This window comes from Rattus norvegicus, chromosome 16 (assembly GCF_021556685.1).
Source record: "Rattus norvegicus strain SHRSP/BbbUtx chromosome 16, alternate assembly SHRSP_T2T, whole genome shotgun sequence".
NCBI classification, from domain to species: Eukaryota; Metazoa; Chordata; class Mammalia; order Rodentia; family Muridae; genus Rattus; species Rattus norvegicus.
The window spans coordinates 24074468-24090003 of record NC_141549.1 but is presented as its reverse complement, the minus strand read 5'-3'; the positions used below and the strand labels follow the sequence as shown (position 1 = coordinate 24090003).

The 15536-nt window shown below is 38.0% G+C and overlaps 1 protein-coding gene across 2 annotated transcripts in view; it reads right to left on the bottom strand.

The window, feature by feature from the left end:
* The window catches only part of LOC148000478 (uncharacterized), a 52275-nt gene that overhangs the window by 17419 nt on the left and 19320 nt on the right, over window positions 1-15536 (bottom strand). Inside the window, exons 6-9 of one of the 2 annotated variants that reach the window (XM_087589381.1) lie at window positions 6695-6731; window positions 4481-4542; window positions 1660-1693; window positions 1160-1202 (exon numbers count right to left, since the gene is read on the bottom strand). In XM_087589381.1, the coding sequence (XP_087445507.1) occupies window positions 1160-1202; window positions 1660-1693; window positions 4481-4542; window positions 6695-6731 (176 nt within the window). The remainder of the gene's footprint in view (window positions 1-1159; window positions 1203-1659; window positions 1694-4480; window positions 4543-6694; window positions 6732-15536) is intronic. The other variant, XM_087589382.1, reaches the window with a different exon arrangement.

Below are 15536 nucleotides of genomic sequence, written 5' to 3'. Positions count from 1 at the left end.
CAGACTGAATATGGAAATATCTAAGTAAAGCACTACAATATTTTAACTGTTTGAATGTGGCACAAAGAATATAAGTTTATATTATTTTAAAATCCATAAAGAAGAACTTAAATGGAAATATACAGTAATTGACTCCCTGCATCTAAAAATGCTGGATAATTGGGAAAAACACTTGTTGTTTTTCTAGATGAAGAGCTTTCAACATACCCTCATAGAATCAAATAGAAAATGCTCTATTCTCATAAGACAAATTTGATGAACATATTACAAACTGCTACATAGCCACAATTTCTCCTTAGTGTAAATACACATGAAATAGAGAAACCAAGGAGATGCTCTCATACAGAATCCTAAAATAGCAGTGTCCAAAGGTAGATAAAAATTGCATGCATTTTCCTGAGGGTAAAGTCACTTAGGAGATTCATGGATTATAGAAATGTCTGGACTTACTAAGAAGTACTTATTATATATAAGTATACAGTAGCTATCTTCAGACACACCAGGAGAGATCATCAGATCTCATTATAGATGGTCGTCAGTCAACATGTGGTTGCTGGGAATTGGATTCATCAAGACCTCTGGAAGAGCAGTCAGTGCTCTTTTTTTTTTTTTTTTTTTTGTTTTTTTGTTTTTTTGTTTTTTTTTTGTTTTTTTTTTTTTTTGGTTCTTTCAGTCAGTGCTTTTAACCACTGAGCCATCTCTCCAGCCCAGGAAAACCGATATGGGAGAGGGTGAGGGGGAAGGGATGGGGGCTCATAGACCGGAAACCAGGAAGGGGAAAAACATTGGAAAAGTAAGTAAAGAAATATATCTAATAAAAATTTTTTAAAAAAGAAATATTATGGTCTAGTAACAGTCACATTTTAAAATCAGTCGAACATGTACTCATTTCTGCAAACAATACTTGTCAAACGTCAGACATCTTCTATTGTACGAGGACTGTGCTCAGTCTTCCACTCACTATGTCTTTTGAGTCCATTCTCTTATTGGCCACCACTACCCACAAGGACTTACTGCTCACTTGCAGTTTGTAGAAATCTCCACATCTACAATGTGGACTCCCTTGAGCAATCTTTCCATATAAAACTGGGATAGTTACACTATTGCTGAATTGTAACAAAATTCATAAGAAAATTAAACTCACAAAGAAGAAATTTACCTTCACAGAGGAGGTAGAGCTGACATTATCCACATTCACACACCTAGGAACAAGAAAGGAGGGCTTGTCAGGGAGCCTTTAGAATAACAGCATGCAACATTCTTCCAACCTTGGTTTTGTGGCTCAATCCCTTCTTCATGAATAAGAAACCCAGGCAAACTATCCAGTAAACTTCAGGGGATTCTCTCTCACCACCTCCTGCCTCACCATAAGTGCCCCAGGATTCAGATGCACATGAGATCCTCAAGACCTCATGTGGATTCTGAGAATCCAAACTTCCATTCTCACAGAATCATGGCAAGCACTTTATCCACTGAATCATCTCCCTTCCTAAGGATGTTTGTCCATAACTCATGCTGTGTGGGAGATAATTGTTCAGCTTGTGATAATAGAAGAAATAAAGAAGCTGAAATCGGAGTACACAGAGGCAAAGAGAATGTCAGGTTCTGAACATTATACTTTTTACAGATTAATTTATTGTAAAATGCACACATTCTTACCATGGTGATGTTCCTGTAAGTCTCTTACCAGCTTCTAAAGAGGGAAGCAAAATTTGTCACAAAACAACTATAGGAAACATGACAATAAGTGCAAAGGCTAATATTTGTGACCCTATATCCTTTGGCACCATTTATGAAAAGCCTTTAAAGTGAATAATTATTGGTAAATAATAAATATATGCAAAAACCTTTCTTCCCATTTCCTAGTATATTTTAAAGACAAAGAGAAAATTTCATCAAAAGTTACTACTTATAAAAATTGTTGTGCAAATTACCTATGATCCTGATCACTATCAGACACAGAAATTATCATCTTAGCCTGAACTGTTGTCCCATAGTGAAGGGTTAAAAGGACAGCGTCATGTTGCCACTGCTGCTTTTTGCCTCTGGACTAGGGATGTTTGCAGCACTCTAGGTGAGCATGCTCATCTCATACAGTAGTGAAAGGGGCTGCTACAAAGGTCGACTTGAACTTCCTTCACTGTAGGGGAACATTCATTGCTACCACCGGGAAGCACAGTCTCTGGTGACTGTCGTTGCAGCATAGTCAAATATAGGAGACCCAAAGACCTTTACAAACTATTTCCAGCTGCAAGTGTGACAAAGCTCTTGAGAGATCAGTGTGTTACTGTAGTCGAGATCTTCTGAAGAAGATGTTAAGGGCCCTCAGATCTAGCATTGACCCCTAGCTCATTTCCAGCAAAAAGAAGTTCAACATCAACTTCCATTGCCGGCCATGGCAAGAGCAACTGGAAAGACTTCCTTAGTAGTTATGCAACATGAATTATTACTCCAGAGAGAAGCATGAAAGAAACTTGCAGATAGAGCAGAAATCTCACCTAAAACATTTTAAAAATATATTTCCATATATAAACCGTAGAGTGTCTCAAGTTTCACTCTCTGGATAAAGCCTGTCCTTGAAACATGCTTCAGAGAATGAACAACCCTAGTTCATTTCCTTTACAGTATGTAAAACTCCACTGCACACCCCTAGGCATTGCCCATGACCAGAGCAAGTTTTTGTCCTATCAACAAATGGGCTGAGAAAATGTCTCTATGGTGGACCGTATGCTCAGCATGTGTGGGGCCTCTTTCAGTCCTCGACAACACAAACAAAACTCCAGTGCTGAAATACATTTTTAAAAAAGACACCCACATTATGATAATTCTGTTTCCCTCAGGGTTATGTGAAGAGGGTCATTTAGGTTCCTCTACACTATTCTCTGGCTGGCTCTCTCCAAAGTAGGTATGAGAGATGCTGTGGTGTAGGTTGCTGAAAGGATAAATTCTGTGGTGCTTCTCCCACTGTTGGAATCTAATCTTATTCAGACTGACTCAATGGATCATTCAGTGCTGTGTACTGGAGAATGATGTGGTTTTTCAACCTTCCATCTACTGTGCCAATGTTTTTTTTTTTTTTTTTTTTACTGGAAATTATGTCTTGCAGCGTATAAAACAAGTATCACTATATCTTTTGCTAATTAATAGGACTACAGGGAAAAGGTGCTGTCAGAGTAGCCCATATGGAGGCCGCTTTCATTGAATGCTAAGAATATCAGTTTTTATTCCCCAGCACTACCTACAAATCTCACACACCATTCACTTCTCCAAAGGTTCCTGAGTGAGCCAGATATTTATAATATCAAGATATTCACATCAAATGGAAGACAACTAAAAATAACTATAAGATTATCTGTGAATTATAAAATAAGTATGATTGAAATATTATGGAGGGAAAAATTCCAGATTATGCTAATGATATTTAGTCTCCAAAACATAATGAAATTAATTGAATACTGTTTTTGGTTTGCTTTTTAATATGATCATATTTTCACACACTGACTCCTATGACATGTAGCAATAATCATATATATAGTATATATGCTAAAACCTGAAATAAAAATGTATTTTATATCAAAGTCAACTTGCTGCTATGTGTCTAGAGAGGACACAAATCATGGAATAGTTTTTTTTTTTTTTAATCAAAGGTCACTACATGCATCAGTAGTTCGATTTGAATATAGTAGCATTGCAGATGATATAATTTGAATTTGAAATTTCTTAGAAGCTCTGGTTGGTTGGCATTGTTGTTCATATGGGGTCTCAAGCCCCTTCAAGCTCCTTCAGTCCTTTCTCTGATTCCTTCAACGGGGATCCCATCCTCAGTTCAGTGGTTTAATGATGGCATTTGCCTATGTATTTGCTGTAGTCTGGCTTTGCCTCTCAGGAGAGATCTACATCCGGTTCCTGTCGGCCTGCACTTCTTTGCTTCATCCATCTTATCTAGTTTGGTGGTTGTATAAATTTTTAAAAATCCCATAAAAGAAAAAAAGAAAAAAAAAGAAATACAGGGTAAAAAATGGAGCAGAGAGGAAAGGAAAGGCTGTCCAGTGACCGGCCCAACTTGGGATCTATCCCATGCATAGGCACCAAACCCTGACACTATTACTGATGCCATGTTGTGCTGGCAAACAGGAGCCTAGCATGGCTGTCCGCTAAGAGGCTCTACCAGAAGCTGACTAAGACAGACGCAGAGACAGCCAACCACTGGATTGATGTCTAGAATGCCTATGGAAAAGTTGTGTAAAGAAATAAAATGTAATTCAATAAAAAGAATGCAAATACATAAAACAACTTTAAAAGAAAAAAAGAAATTTCTTAGAAACAATATCTTAAGTAAATCTGAATTCTAAAAATGGTTGCCAGGAAGTGAAGAATGGATATAAATATATTCATATTTGATTTCCTTACTTTCCTAGCACAAACAAAGTTCTTTCTATAGTTAGGGTAGAATCAGTAGAGGACTTACACTTAATCTTACCTGAATTATGCCGGTTAGAGTTTTTCAAAATGGATTTTAGCTGTCCTGGTGGTCTTACTCCACTGTGGTGTATTTTAAGAATGTTATGTTAATATTCATACTAAACATTAATCCAATGCATTGGATTACTTCTTGCTTGATTTTCTAACTTATATTACATTATAAATTGTTTTAAAAAGCTATTCATTTGTTCTTTAACCAGTTGAGTATGTCTGGGAATACTTTACTTCCAACTTTTCCCCATGTTGAAGAAAGGGAAGGAAATTAGGCCCAAAAATCAGCCCAATGAAACCATTATACAGATACATATATACACACAACCACCTCTCTAGCTTTTGCTCTCATAGCTATACCGAGTGATATTTTTAATCTATAGATGCAATGGAATTAATCCCCTGACTACATTAATCATAACAGTCTTTGCCCCTGATGCAGTAAGGCACCTATTCCCATGATACTTTGTGAATATTTCACTATCTATGATGGTACCACCCAAGTGGTTTGCTTGTCGAACATCAAATAGATTTCTGTTGCTGCTAGAGCTCTTCAAAACCCACCACTGCATTTGTAATGTTCAAGCTGCTCCTTCTTAACACACGCATGAATGAATCCTGAAGTCACAATCTGCCTGTTTCTGTGCCATTTATCCATTTTTATGAACATAATAAGGTAATAACAGAAACAAAGAACAATAAGACTAATTGCATTGAGACTGTGAAACTGTTTGCACTTCCAAGTATAAGTTAACATGCGTATTTTGCAAGGAGTCTTTGAACAGTTTTAGTATGGAAAAGTTTGAATCTTGATTTTGACATTAGCTTGTATGATTTAGGGAAACTTAAACATGGAAGGAATAAGTCATGTGATAGTATTTATAAAATGATTTCCTGATGCAGAGCCCAAATAAAGAGAACAACATAATTGTCCTCTCTTGTGGAGGTAATTAATCCTAATGAGCACAGAATGAGCTTGAAATACACCTTTTAATTTTCTACCAAACCAGTGTCTAACCTAGCATCCTGGACAGGAATGGATGGGCCTTCACCTGTATGTTCATGTCCAACTGATATGGAAGGCAAAAACCTCCTTTATAGAGAGATAAATAATAGTCACATGGTCACTTAGTTCTATACATTCAGCTAATCTATTGAGATTCAAAGGATCCATTACTGTGGAAAACTGATCATATGAATGGATATTTGATGGGTGGAGCTTTCAGGAAGACATGGGTCTTGTGGAATAATTAAAAGGTGAATGACTGGTTCCCATGAGTTCCCATGCCAGGTGCAATCACATGCTCTAGATGTTTCTCTGTCATCCATTTTCACACACTGTCTCCATAGCGGGTTGTTCTGTGGGCCATGCTAGTGTGGCCACATGCCAAGCTAGCCCCAAGCATTCCATAGCCTAGCACCGCTTCCTGTCACAGACTCTTCTCACACTCCCAACAATCCAGTGAAGTCATGACTCAACAAACTGTAACCCAGCAACTGTAACCCAGAGTCATATGTTAATTACTTAATGAACAATACATTTGCACAATCAACTTACAACCAATTGATAAGGACATAAACCACCCACTTAGGTAAGATATAGTTAGTTCATCTAGACACACACAAACCAGTACATATCCATCCCTTAAGAATAGCCATAACAACCTATAAATGTAAAGTGAGAAATGTTAATATCCACCTTCATGGAATCTCAGCCTTTCATTGGATGGACTGCAACTCATGGGTTTCTTCTAAGATATATGATATATGCTACACCTGACAAAAAGTTCCTTTGCCTTCATAGCTGGTGTCAAAGGAGGAAAGAAATGGTTGCCATCTTGTAGTAATGACTGACAACTGAGAATCATCCCACATTATGTACCGTGTCAGAGAGATGAATGCCTGAAATGATAACTATGAGTGTGGGTCTTAGTCCACAAATACAATTTGGCTTTGAAAAGCTGAAGAATCTTAAGTGGACATTAACTTGCAGAGTTAATCCTAGCAGGCTCTTTTTAAAAACTGCATAGTTTTTTCTTGGAAATGGCATACTTGTGAGCATACTTTTCACATTCATATAAAGTACACTGAACAAATTTTAGGCTAAAATTATATTCAGAATACTGTGGGACCTGTAAGACACAAGTCTCAAAGTATACCCAAAAAGAATTTGCTTTTTATCTTTGCACTCCTCTACTACTAATGTACTGTTAAGCCTTACCAGGACAAAGGCCTTTCATCTTTAAAAAACAAGACTTCTGAAAATAAAAACAAAATGTGTATTATTACAAGTATAGAAGAACATTACAAATAAAATTATGAAACTCATTTTTAGTATCAACGTCTATGAGAACAATCTATTGAGTACTCTAGAGTAAATATTCATTTGTAGCCAATTACGTCACTTAGAACCAATCCATTCCCTGTATATTTCAAATCAAAGATGGCAGTAATTTATCAAACATCAATGTCTAGAAATAAATACCCGTGAACAATTGTGATGATCCTAACTGAACTCTCTCAGAATGACAGAAAACCCCATCCCTACCAGTATAAAAACAATCAACTGTGATTCCTTTTACTCTGGGCTAATGATTCTTGAAAGAATAACAGATTGGGTCTGGTGGCGCACAACATGAATCCCAACACTGAGGAAGCAAAAGCATATGGATCACTGTGATTCCTTAGATAAAGAGAGCTACAATTTAGTGAGACCATATCTTAACCTAACCCCTAAAAAGAGAAAAACCCAGAGCCCACTTCATGACTCTTGCACCAGTAAACACCCATGGATAAAGAGTTGGCTAAAGGCCAGCATGAGAATACACTCAACAAGAACAAAACAATATAACACACCTAGAGCCCAGCTATCCTACTACATCAAGACCTGGATATGCTAACAAAATCAAAACACAATAAAATGACATTGAATCCAATCTTATGAATATGATAGAGGAATTTAAAGGAGAAATTATCAAATCCCTTAAAATATACAGGAAAATACAATCAAACAGGTGAGCAAAATGAATAAAATATGTCAACACCTGCAAATGATTAAAGAAGCAATAAAGGAAACCCAAAATGATGGAACCTTGGAGACAGAAATACTCCAAAAGAGAACAAGAACAGAAGCACAGCCAACACAATAAAAGAATTGGAAGAGATGATCTCAGGCATACATGATATACTCAAAGAAATTAATACATCAACCAAAGAAAATATCACCTAAAAAGTTACTGACTCAAAATATTCAGGTAGTCTGAGACACTGTGAAATTTTGTACTAAGGATAATAGGAATTGTTCAAAAGTGAAGAGAGTACCAGCTCCAAAGATGAGAACATATGTTCAACAAAATCATAGAAGGAAATTTATACAACATAAAGGAAGAATGCCTATAAACTTAGAGGAACCTTACAGAACGCCAAATTGATTGGTGTTAACAAAAATAAATAATAATCACTCATTCACAAAATGAGAATGGCAGGAATTAACACTCATTTGTTGTTAATATCTCTCAATATCAGTGAACTCATCTTCCCCATTAAAAAGGCACAGCCTGATAGGCTGGATGTGGAATCAGGGCCAAACTTAAGAAAAATAGGAACAGGAGAAGAAGATTCCCAGATTAAAGGCCCAGAAAATATCTTCAACAACATCATAGAAGAAAACATCCCAAACCTCAAGAAAAAGATGCCTACATACACACAAGAAGCTTACACTACAAATAAGAGTTTACTGTGTCAGAAAATAAATCCTCCAGCTACATAATAACCAAAACATTAAATCCCCAAAGCAAAGAGAGAAAATTAAAAAGCCACAAGGAGAAAGAGGCAAGTAACATATTACATATAAAGACAGAACAATCAGAATTATACCAAACTTCTCAACAGAGAATTAAAAGCCAGAAGAGCCAGAGAGATGTCTTACAGACCCTAAGAGACTATAGCTGTCAGCCCAGACTACAATACTTAGCAAAATTTTCAATCAATTTTACTCAAGATGGAGTAAAAAGCTATTCTGTGACAAAACCAAACGCAAACTATATCTTTCTACTAACCCATCACTAATCAGGATGCTACAAGCAAAACTCCAAGACAAGGAGAGTAACTGAACTCAATGAAACACGAGAAACTAATAATCGCATAGTAAAACCAACCAAGAGAAAACACATGCAAACCAAAATCAAAATACCAAGTAAAAGCAATCATTAATTATTAATATCTCTGAACAGGAACAGATTCACTTACCAAATAAAAAGACATAGTCTAAGAGAGTAGATGCATAAACCGAATCTATACTTCTGTTGCATATAGAAATGCAACTCAGCCACAAAGATAAACACTGCCACAGAATAAAGGACTGGACAAAAGGTCTGTAAAGCAAATGGACCCAAGAGTCAAGCTGCAGCAGCCAATCTAATATCTGGTAAAATAGACTTTCAATGAGAAATAATTAAAAGAGATGGGAAAGGACACTGCATATAAATCAAAGGAAAATCCAACAAGATGATGCTTCAATTCTAAACATCAATGCTTGCGATACAAGTGCATCCTCCTTTACAAAAGAAGCATTTACTAATTTTGTTAAAGCTTAAACCACACCTCCAATTCCACACATTAATAGTAGGGGACATCACCTACATATTATCACGTTAATGACCAACAGGCATGTCACCAAAAGAGAAACTAAACTGAAATGTAATGCAACTAGTAGATGGCATGAATCAAATGGACCTAACAGATATCTGTGGTGGTTTGCCCTGAAGTTTCTGTATTTTGATGCTAATTCCACTGCCCCAAGGACAGCTGCCTAGTCACAGACTCAGAACTCAGATGACTTCACCAGAACCACCTCCCCATTGAATTTGTAAAATACAGGTGAGGGGCAGGTACAGGATAGTAGGAGACCTGACATTGGAGGAGAAGCAAGGATGGGCAGGAGAGAAGCTTGAAGGAAGAGAAGGGGATTAACACAGAGAAGAGGAGAGAGAGGGGGGAGGAGCCATGGCAGGTGATGTTAAGATTCTGCTCTGTGTATTTACAGGTTGTTATCAATCTTCCTAAGGGATGGATGGTACCAGGCCTTGTATGTTTAAGTGGCAACTATACCTTACCAATTGGATCAAAGATTATTGTGTTGTGTGTTCTTTTATGTGAGGGTTTGAGTGTAGGAAAATGTGCGGCTGGGCTGTGTTTCCGCCAAGATATCTAGCAGATATCTTGGGGCACCAAGGTGCGGACCTAGCGGGGTAAAAGACAACTTTTACTTTTTTATTTTAATATTTTTACAACAACAGATATCTGTAGAAGCTGTCACTCAAATAAAAAAATATGTATCTTCTCAGCACCTCATGGAACCTTCTCCAAAATTGAACATGTACAGATACAGATCTACAACAGATACAAGAAAATACAAAAACAACAACAACAACAACAACAAAAGAACACCAAAATGCTTTTGTGTCTGATAAGGTCACCATGGACTAAAGTTGGACTATGTCAACAACAAAAGAACACCAAAATGCTTTTGTGTCTGATAAGGTCACCATGGACTAAAGTTGGACTATGTCAACAACAAAAACAATGGAAAGCCTATAATCTCATGGAAACTGAACAACTCTATGCTAAGTGACCACTGTTGAAAGAAGAAATCAAAGTCTTTCTAGAATTCAATGAAGGTGAAGGCACAAATCATACAAACGTAGGGAACACAATAAAAGCAGTGCAAAAGGAAAGTTCATAACACTATGTCCCTTCAAAAGAAATGGAGAGATTTCATAATAGCAGCTAATCAGCACATATGCAATATTAAAAATAAAAACAGAAGCATACACGCTCAAGAGAAGATGGTATGAAAATTAAACATAGAAACATGGGAAACAATACAAAGAATGAACAGAACCAAGAGCTGCTTACTCAAAACCACTCTGACATGTCATTTGAAACCCATCACAAAAGCAAACATGAAAAACTCAAGTGAGAGTGAATGCTGGCAGGTTGTGGAGCAAAGGGAACACTAATCCATCACTGATGGACGTGAAACTTTGAACAACAACTTTGGAAATCAATTGGGTGGTTTCTCACAAAACTGAGAGAAAAAAAACTGTTCTACCTCAAGGGCCAGCTATAACGCTCCTGGGTGTGTAGTCATAAAGATGTCACACTGTACCAAAGAAACACTTGTCAAACTATGTTCATAGTAGCTTTGTTCATACTAACCAGAATCTGGAAACAACCTGGATGTCCCTCTACTGAACAATGAATAAAGAAAGTGATGTATGGCTCCCAAACCCCGTGGAAGAACCGGACACTTCCGGTTTTTAGCGGGAGTCCGAATCTCGTGCTCCCTGCCTCCAGCTCACTGCTCCCAAACCCCGTGGGAGAGAGAGCTCACCGCCCGGACAGGTGGGCACTCCTGAGACTGCAGAGCAGAAGAGACCACCAACACTGTCCACCCCTGCCCATATACCTGGCCCAAGAGGAACGGTCTCTGGGTTCCCGTAGATAAGGGCACAGGAGCAGCAGGTCCGCTGCATCTGAGACACCGCAGGAACCTGAAGAGACCAGCCAGATAAACGGTTCTCTGCACCCAAATCCTGGGAGAGGGAGAGCTAAACCGTCAGAGAGGCAGACATGCCTGGAAGACCAGAAAAGACTACACTCTGCCCACATCTCTGACTCCAGAGGAAAACACCAAACGCCATCTGGGACTCTGGTGCACGGGGGGCTCCCAGAAAGGGCGGCGCAGGTCCTCCTGGTTGCTGCCCCTGAGGAGAGATCATGAGCAACAACCCACGAGCAATCTTGAGCCTCGGGACCACAGATAAGACCAACTTTTCTGCTCCAAGTGACCTGCCTGGTGAATTCAGGGCACAGGCCCACAGGAACAGCTGAAGACCTGTAGATAGGAAAAACTACACGCCCCAAAGCAGAACACTCTCTTCCCATAACTGGCTGAAAGAAAACAGGAAAACAGGTCTACAGCACTCCTGACACATAGGCTTATAGGACAGTCTAGCCACTGTCAGAAATAGCAGAAGAAAGAAACACTAGAGATAATCTGATGGCAAGAGGCAAGCACAGTAACCCTAGCAACAGAAACCAAGACTACATGACATCATCGGATCCCAATTCTCCAACCAAAGCAAACACGGAATATCCAAACACACCAGAAAAGCAAGATCTATTTTCAAAATCATATTTGATCGATACTGGAGGACTTCAAGAAAGACATGAAGAACTCCCTTAGAGAAATGCAGGAAAACATAAATAAACAAGTAGAAGCCTACAGAGAGGAATCACAAAAATCCCTGAAAGGATTCCAGGAAAACACAAACACTTGAAGGAATTAAAAATGGAAATAGAAGCAATCAAGAAAGAACACATGGAAACAACCCTGAATATAGAAAACCAAAAGAAGAGACAAGGAGCTGTAGATACGAGCTTCACTAACAGAATACAAGAGATAGAAGAGAGAATCTCAGGAGCAGAAGATTCTATAGAAAACTATCGACTCAACTGTGAAAGATAATGTAAAGCAGAAAAAGCTACTGGTCCAAAACATACAGGAAATCCAGGACTCAATGAGAAGATCAAACCTAAGGATATAGCTATAGAAGAGAGTGAAGACTCCTAGATCAAAGGACCAGTAAATATTTTCAACAAAATCATAGAAGAAAACGTCCCTAACCAAAAGGAAGAGATACCCATAAGCATACACGAAGCCTACAGAACTCCAAATAGATTGGACCACAAAAGAAACAGCTCCCGTCACATAATAGTCAAAACACCAAACGCACAAAATAAAGAATATTAAAAGCAGTAAGGGAAAAAGATCAAGTAACATAAAGGCAGACCTATCAGAATCACACCAGAAACTGTGAAAGCCAAAAGATCCTGGACAGATGTCATACAGACCCTAAGAGAACACAAATGCCAGCCCAGGTTACTTTATCCTGCAAAACTCTTAATTAACATAGATGGAGAAACCAAGATATTCCAGGTCAAAACCAAATTTACACAATATCTTTCTACAAATCCAGCAATACAAAGGATAATAAATGGTAAAGCCCAACATAAGGAGGCAAGCTACACCCTAGAAAAAGCAAGAAACAAATCGTCTTGGCAACAAAACAAAGAGAAGAAAAGCACACAAACATAACCTCACATCCAAATATGAACATAACAGGAAGCAATAATCACTATTCCTGAATATCTCTCAACATCAATGGCCTCAACTCCCCAATAAAAAGACATAGATTAACACACTGGATATGCAATGAGGACCCTGCATTCCCTACAGGAAACACACCTCAGAGACAAAGACAGACTCTACCTCAGAGTAAAAGGCTGGAAATCAACTTTCCAAGCAAATGGTCTGAAGAAGCAAGCTGGAGTAGCCATTCTAATATCAAATAAAATCAATTTCCAACTAAACGTCATCAAAAAAGATAAGGAAGGACACTTCATATTCATCAAAGGAAAAATCCACCAAGATGAACTCTCAATCCTAAATATCTATGCCCCAAATACAAGGGCATCTACATCCATAAAAGAAACCTTACTAAAGCTCAAAACACACATTGCACCTCACACAATAATAGTAGGAGATTTCAACACCCCACTCTCATCAATGGACAGATCATGGAAACACTAATTAAACAGAGACATAGACAGACTAAGAGAAATCATGAACCAAATAGACTTAACAGATATTTATAGAACATTCTATCCTAAAGCAAAAGGATATACCTTCTTCTCAGGTCCTCATGGTACTTTCTCCAAAATTGACCATATAATTGGTCAAAAAACAGGCCTCAATAGGTACAGAAAGATAGAAATAATCCCATGGGTGCTATCAGACCACCACGGCCTAAATCTGGTCTTCAATAACAATAATGGAAGAATGCCTACTTATACGTGGAAGTTGAACAATGCTCTACTCAATGATACCCTGGTCAAGGAAGAAATAAAGAAAGAAATTAAAGACTTCTTAGATTTAATGAAATCGAAGGTACAACATACCCAAACTTATGGGACACAATGAAAGCTGTGCTAAGAGGAAAACCCATAGCTCTGAGTGCCTGCAGAAAGAAACAGGAAACAGCATATGTCACCAGCTTGACAGCACACCTAAAAGCTCTAGAACAAAAAGAAGTAAATACACCCAGGAGGAGTAGACGGCAGGAAATAATCAAACTCAGAGCTGAAATCAGCCAAGTAGTAACAAATGGACACTAGAAAGAATCAACAGAACCAAAAGATGGTTCTTTGAGACAATCAATAAGATAGATAAACCCTTAGCCAGACTAACTAGAGGACACAGAGAGGGTTTCCAAATTACCAAAATCGGAAATGAAAAGGGAGACATAACTACAGATTCAGACAAAATTAAAAAAATCATCAGATCTTACTATAAAAGCCTATGTTCAACAAAACTTGAAAATCTGCAGGAAATGGACAATTTCATAGACAGATACCAGGTACCGAAGTTAAATCAGGAACAGATAAACCAGTTAAACAACCCCATAACTCCTAAGGAAATAGTAGCAGTCATTAAAGGTCTCCCAACCAAAAAGAGCCCAGGTCCAGACGGGTTCAGTGCAGAATTCTATCAGACCTTCATAGAAGACCTCATACCAATACTATCCAAACTATTCCACAAAATTAAAACAGATGGATCACTACCAAATTCCTTCTATGAAGCCACAATTACTCAAACCACACACAGACCCAACACAGAAAGAGAACTTAGACCAATTTCCCTTATGAATATACACGCAAAAATACTCAATAAAATTCTGGCAAACCGAATCCAAGAGCACATCAAAACAATCATCCACCATGATCAAGTAGGCTTCATCCCAGGCATGCAGGGATGGTTTAATATACGGAAAACCATCAACGTGATCCATTATATAAACCAACTGAAAGAACAAAACCACAAGATCATTTCATTAGATGCTGAGAAAGCATTTGACAAAATTCAACACCCATTCATGATAAAAGTCCGGGAAAGAATAGGAATTCAAGGCCCATATACCTAAACATAGTAAAAGCCATATACAGCAAACCAATTGCTAACATTAAACTAAGTGGAGAGAAACTTGAAGCAATCTCACTAAAATCAGGGACTAGACAAGGCTGCCCACTCTCTCCCTACTTATTCAATACAGTTCTTGAAGTTCTAGCCAGAGCAATCAGACAACAAAAGGAGGTCAAGGGGATACAGATTGGAATAGAAGAAGTCAAAATATCACTATTTGCAGATGATATGATAGTACATTTAAGTGATCCCAAAAGTTCCACCAGAGAACTACTAAAGCTGATAAACAACTTCAGTAAAGTGCCTGGGTATAAAATTAACTCAAATAAATCAGTAGCCTTCCTCTACACAAAAGAGAAACAAGCCGATAAAGAAATTAGGGAAACGACACCCTTCATAATAGACCCAAATAATATAAAGTACCTCGGCATGACTTTAACCAAGCAAGGAAAAGATCTATACAAGAAGAACTTCAAGACTCTGAAGAAAGAAATTGAAGAAGACCTCAGAAGATGGAAAGATCTCCCATGCTCATGGATTGGCAGGATTAATATAGTAAAAATGGTCATCTTACCAAAAGCGATCTACAGATTCAATGCAATCCCCATCAAAATACCAATCCAATTCTTCAAAGAGTTAGACAGAACAATTTGAAAATTCATCTGGAATAACCAAAAACCCAGGATAGCTAAAACTATCCTCAACAATAAAAGGACTTCAGGGGGAATCACTATCCCTGAACTCAAGCAGTATTACAGAGCAATAGTGATAAAAACTGCATGGTATTGGTACAGAGACAGACAGATAGACCAATGGAACAGAACTGAAGACCCAGAAATGAACCCACACACCTATGGGCACTTGATTTTTGACAAAGGAGCCAAAACCATCCAATGGAAAAAAGATAGCATTTTCAGCAAATGGTGCTGGTTCAACTGGAGGTCAACATGTAGAGGAATGCAGATCAATCCATGCTTATCACCCTGTACAAAGCTTAAGTCCAAGTGGATCAAGGACC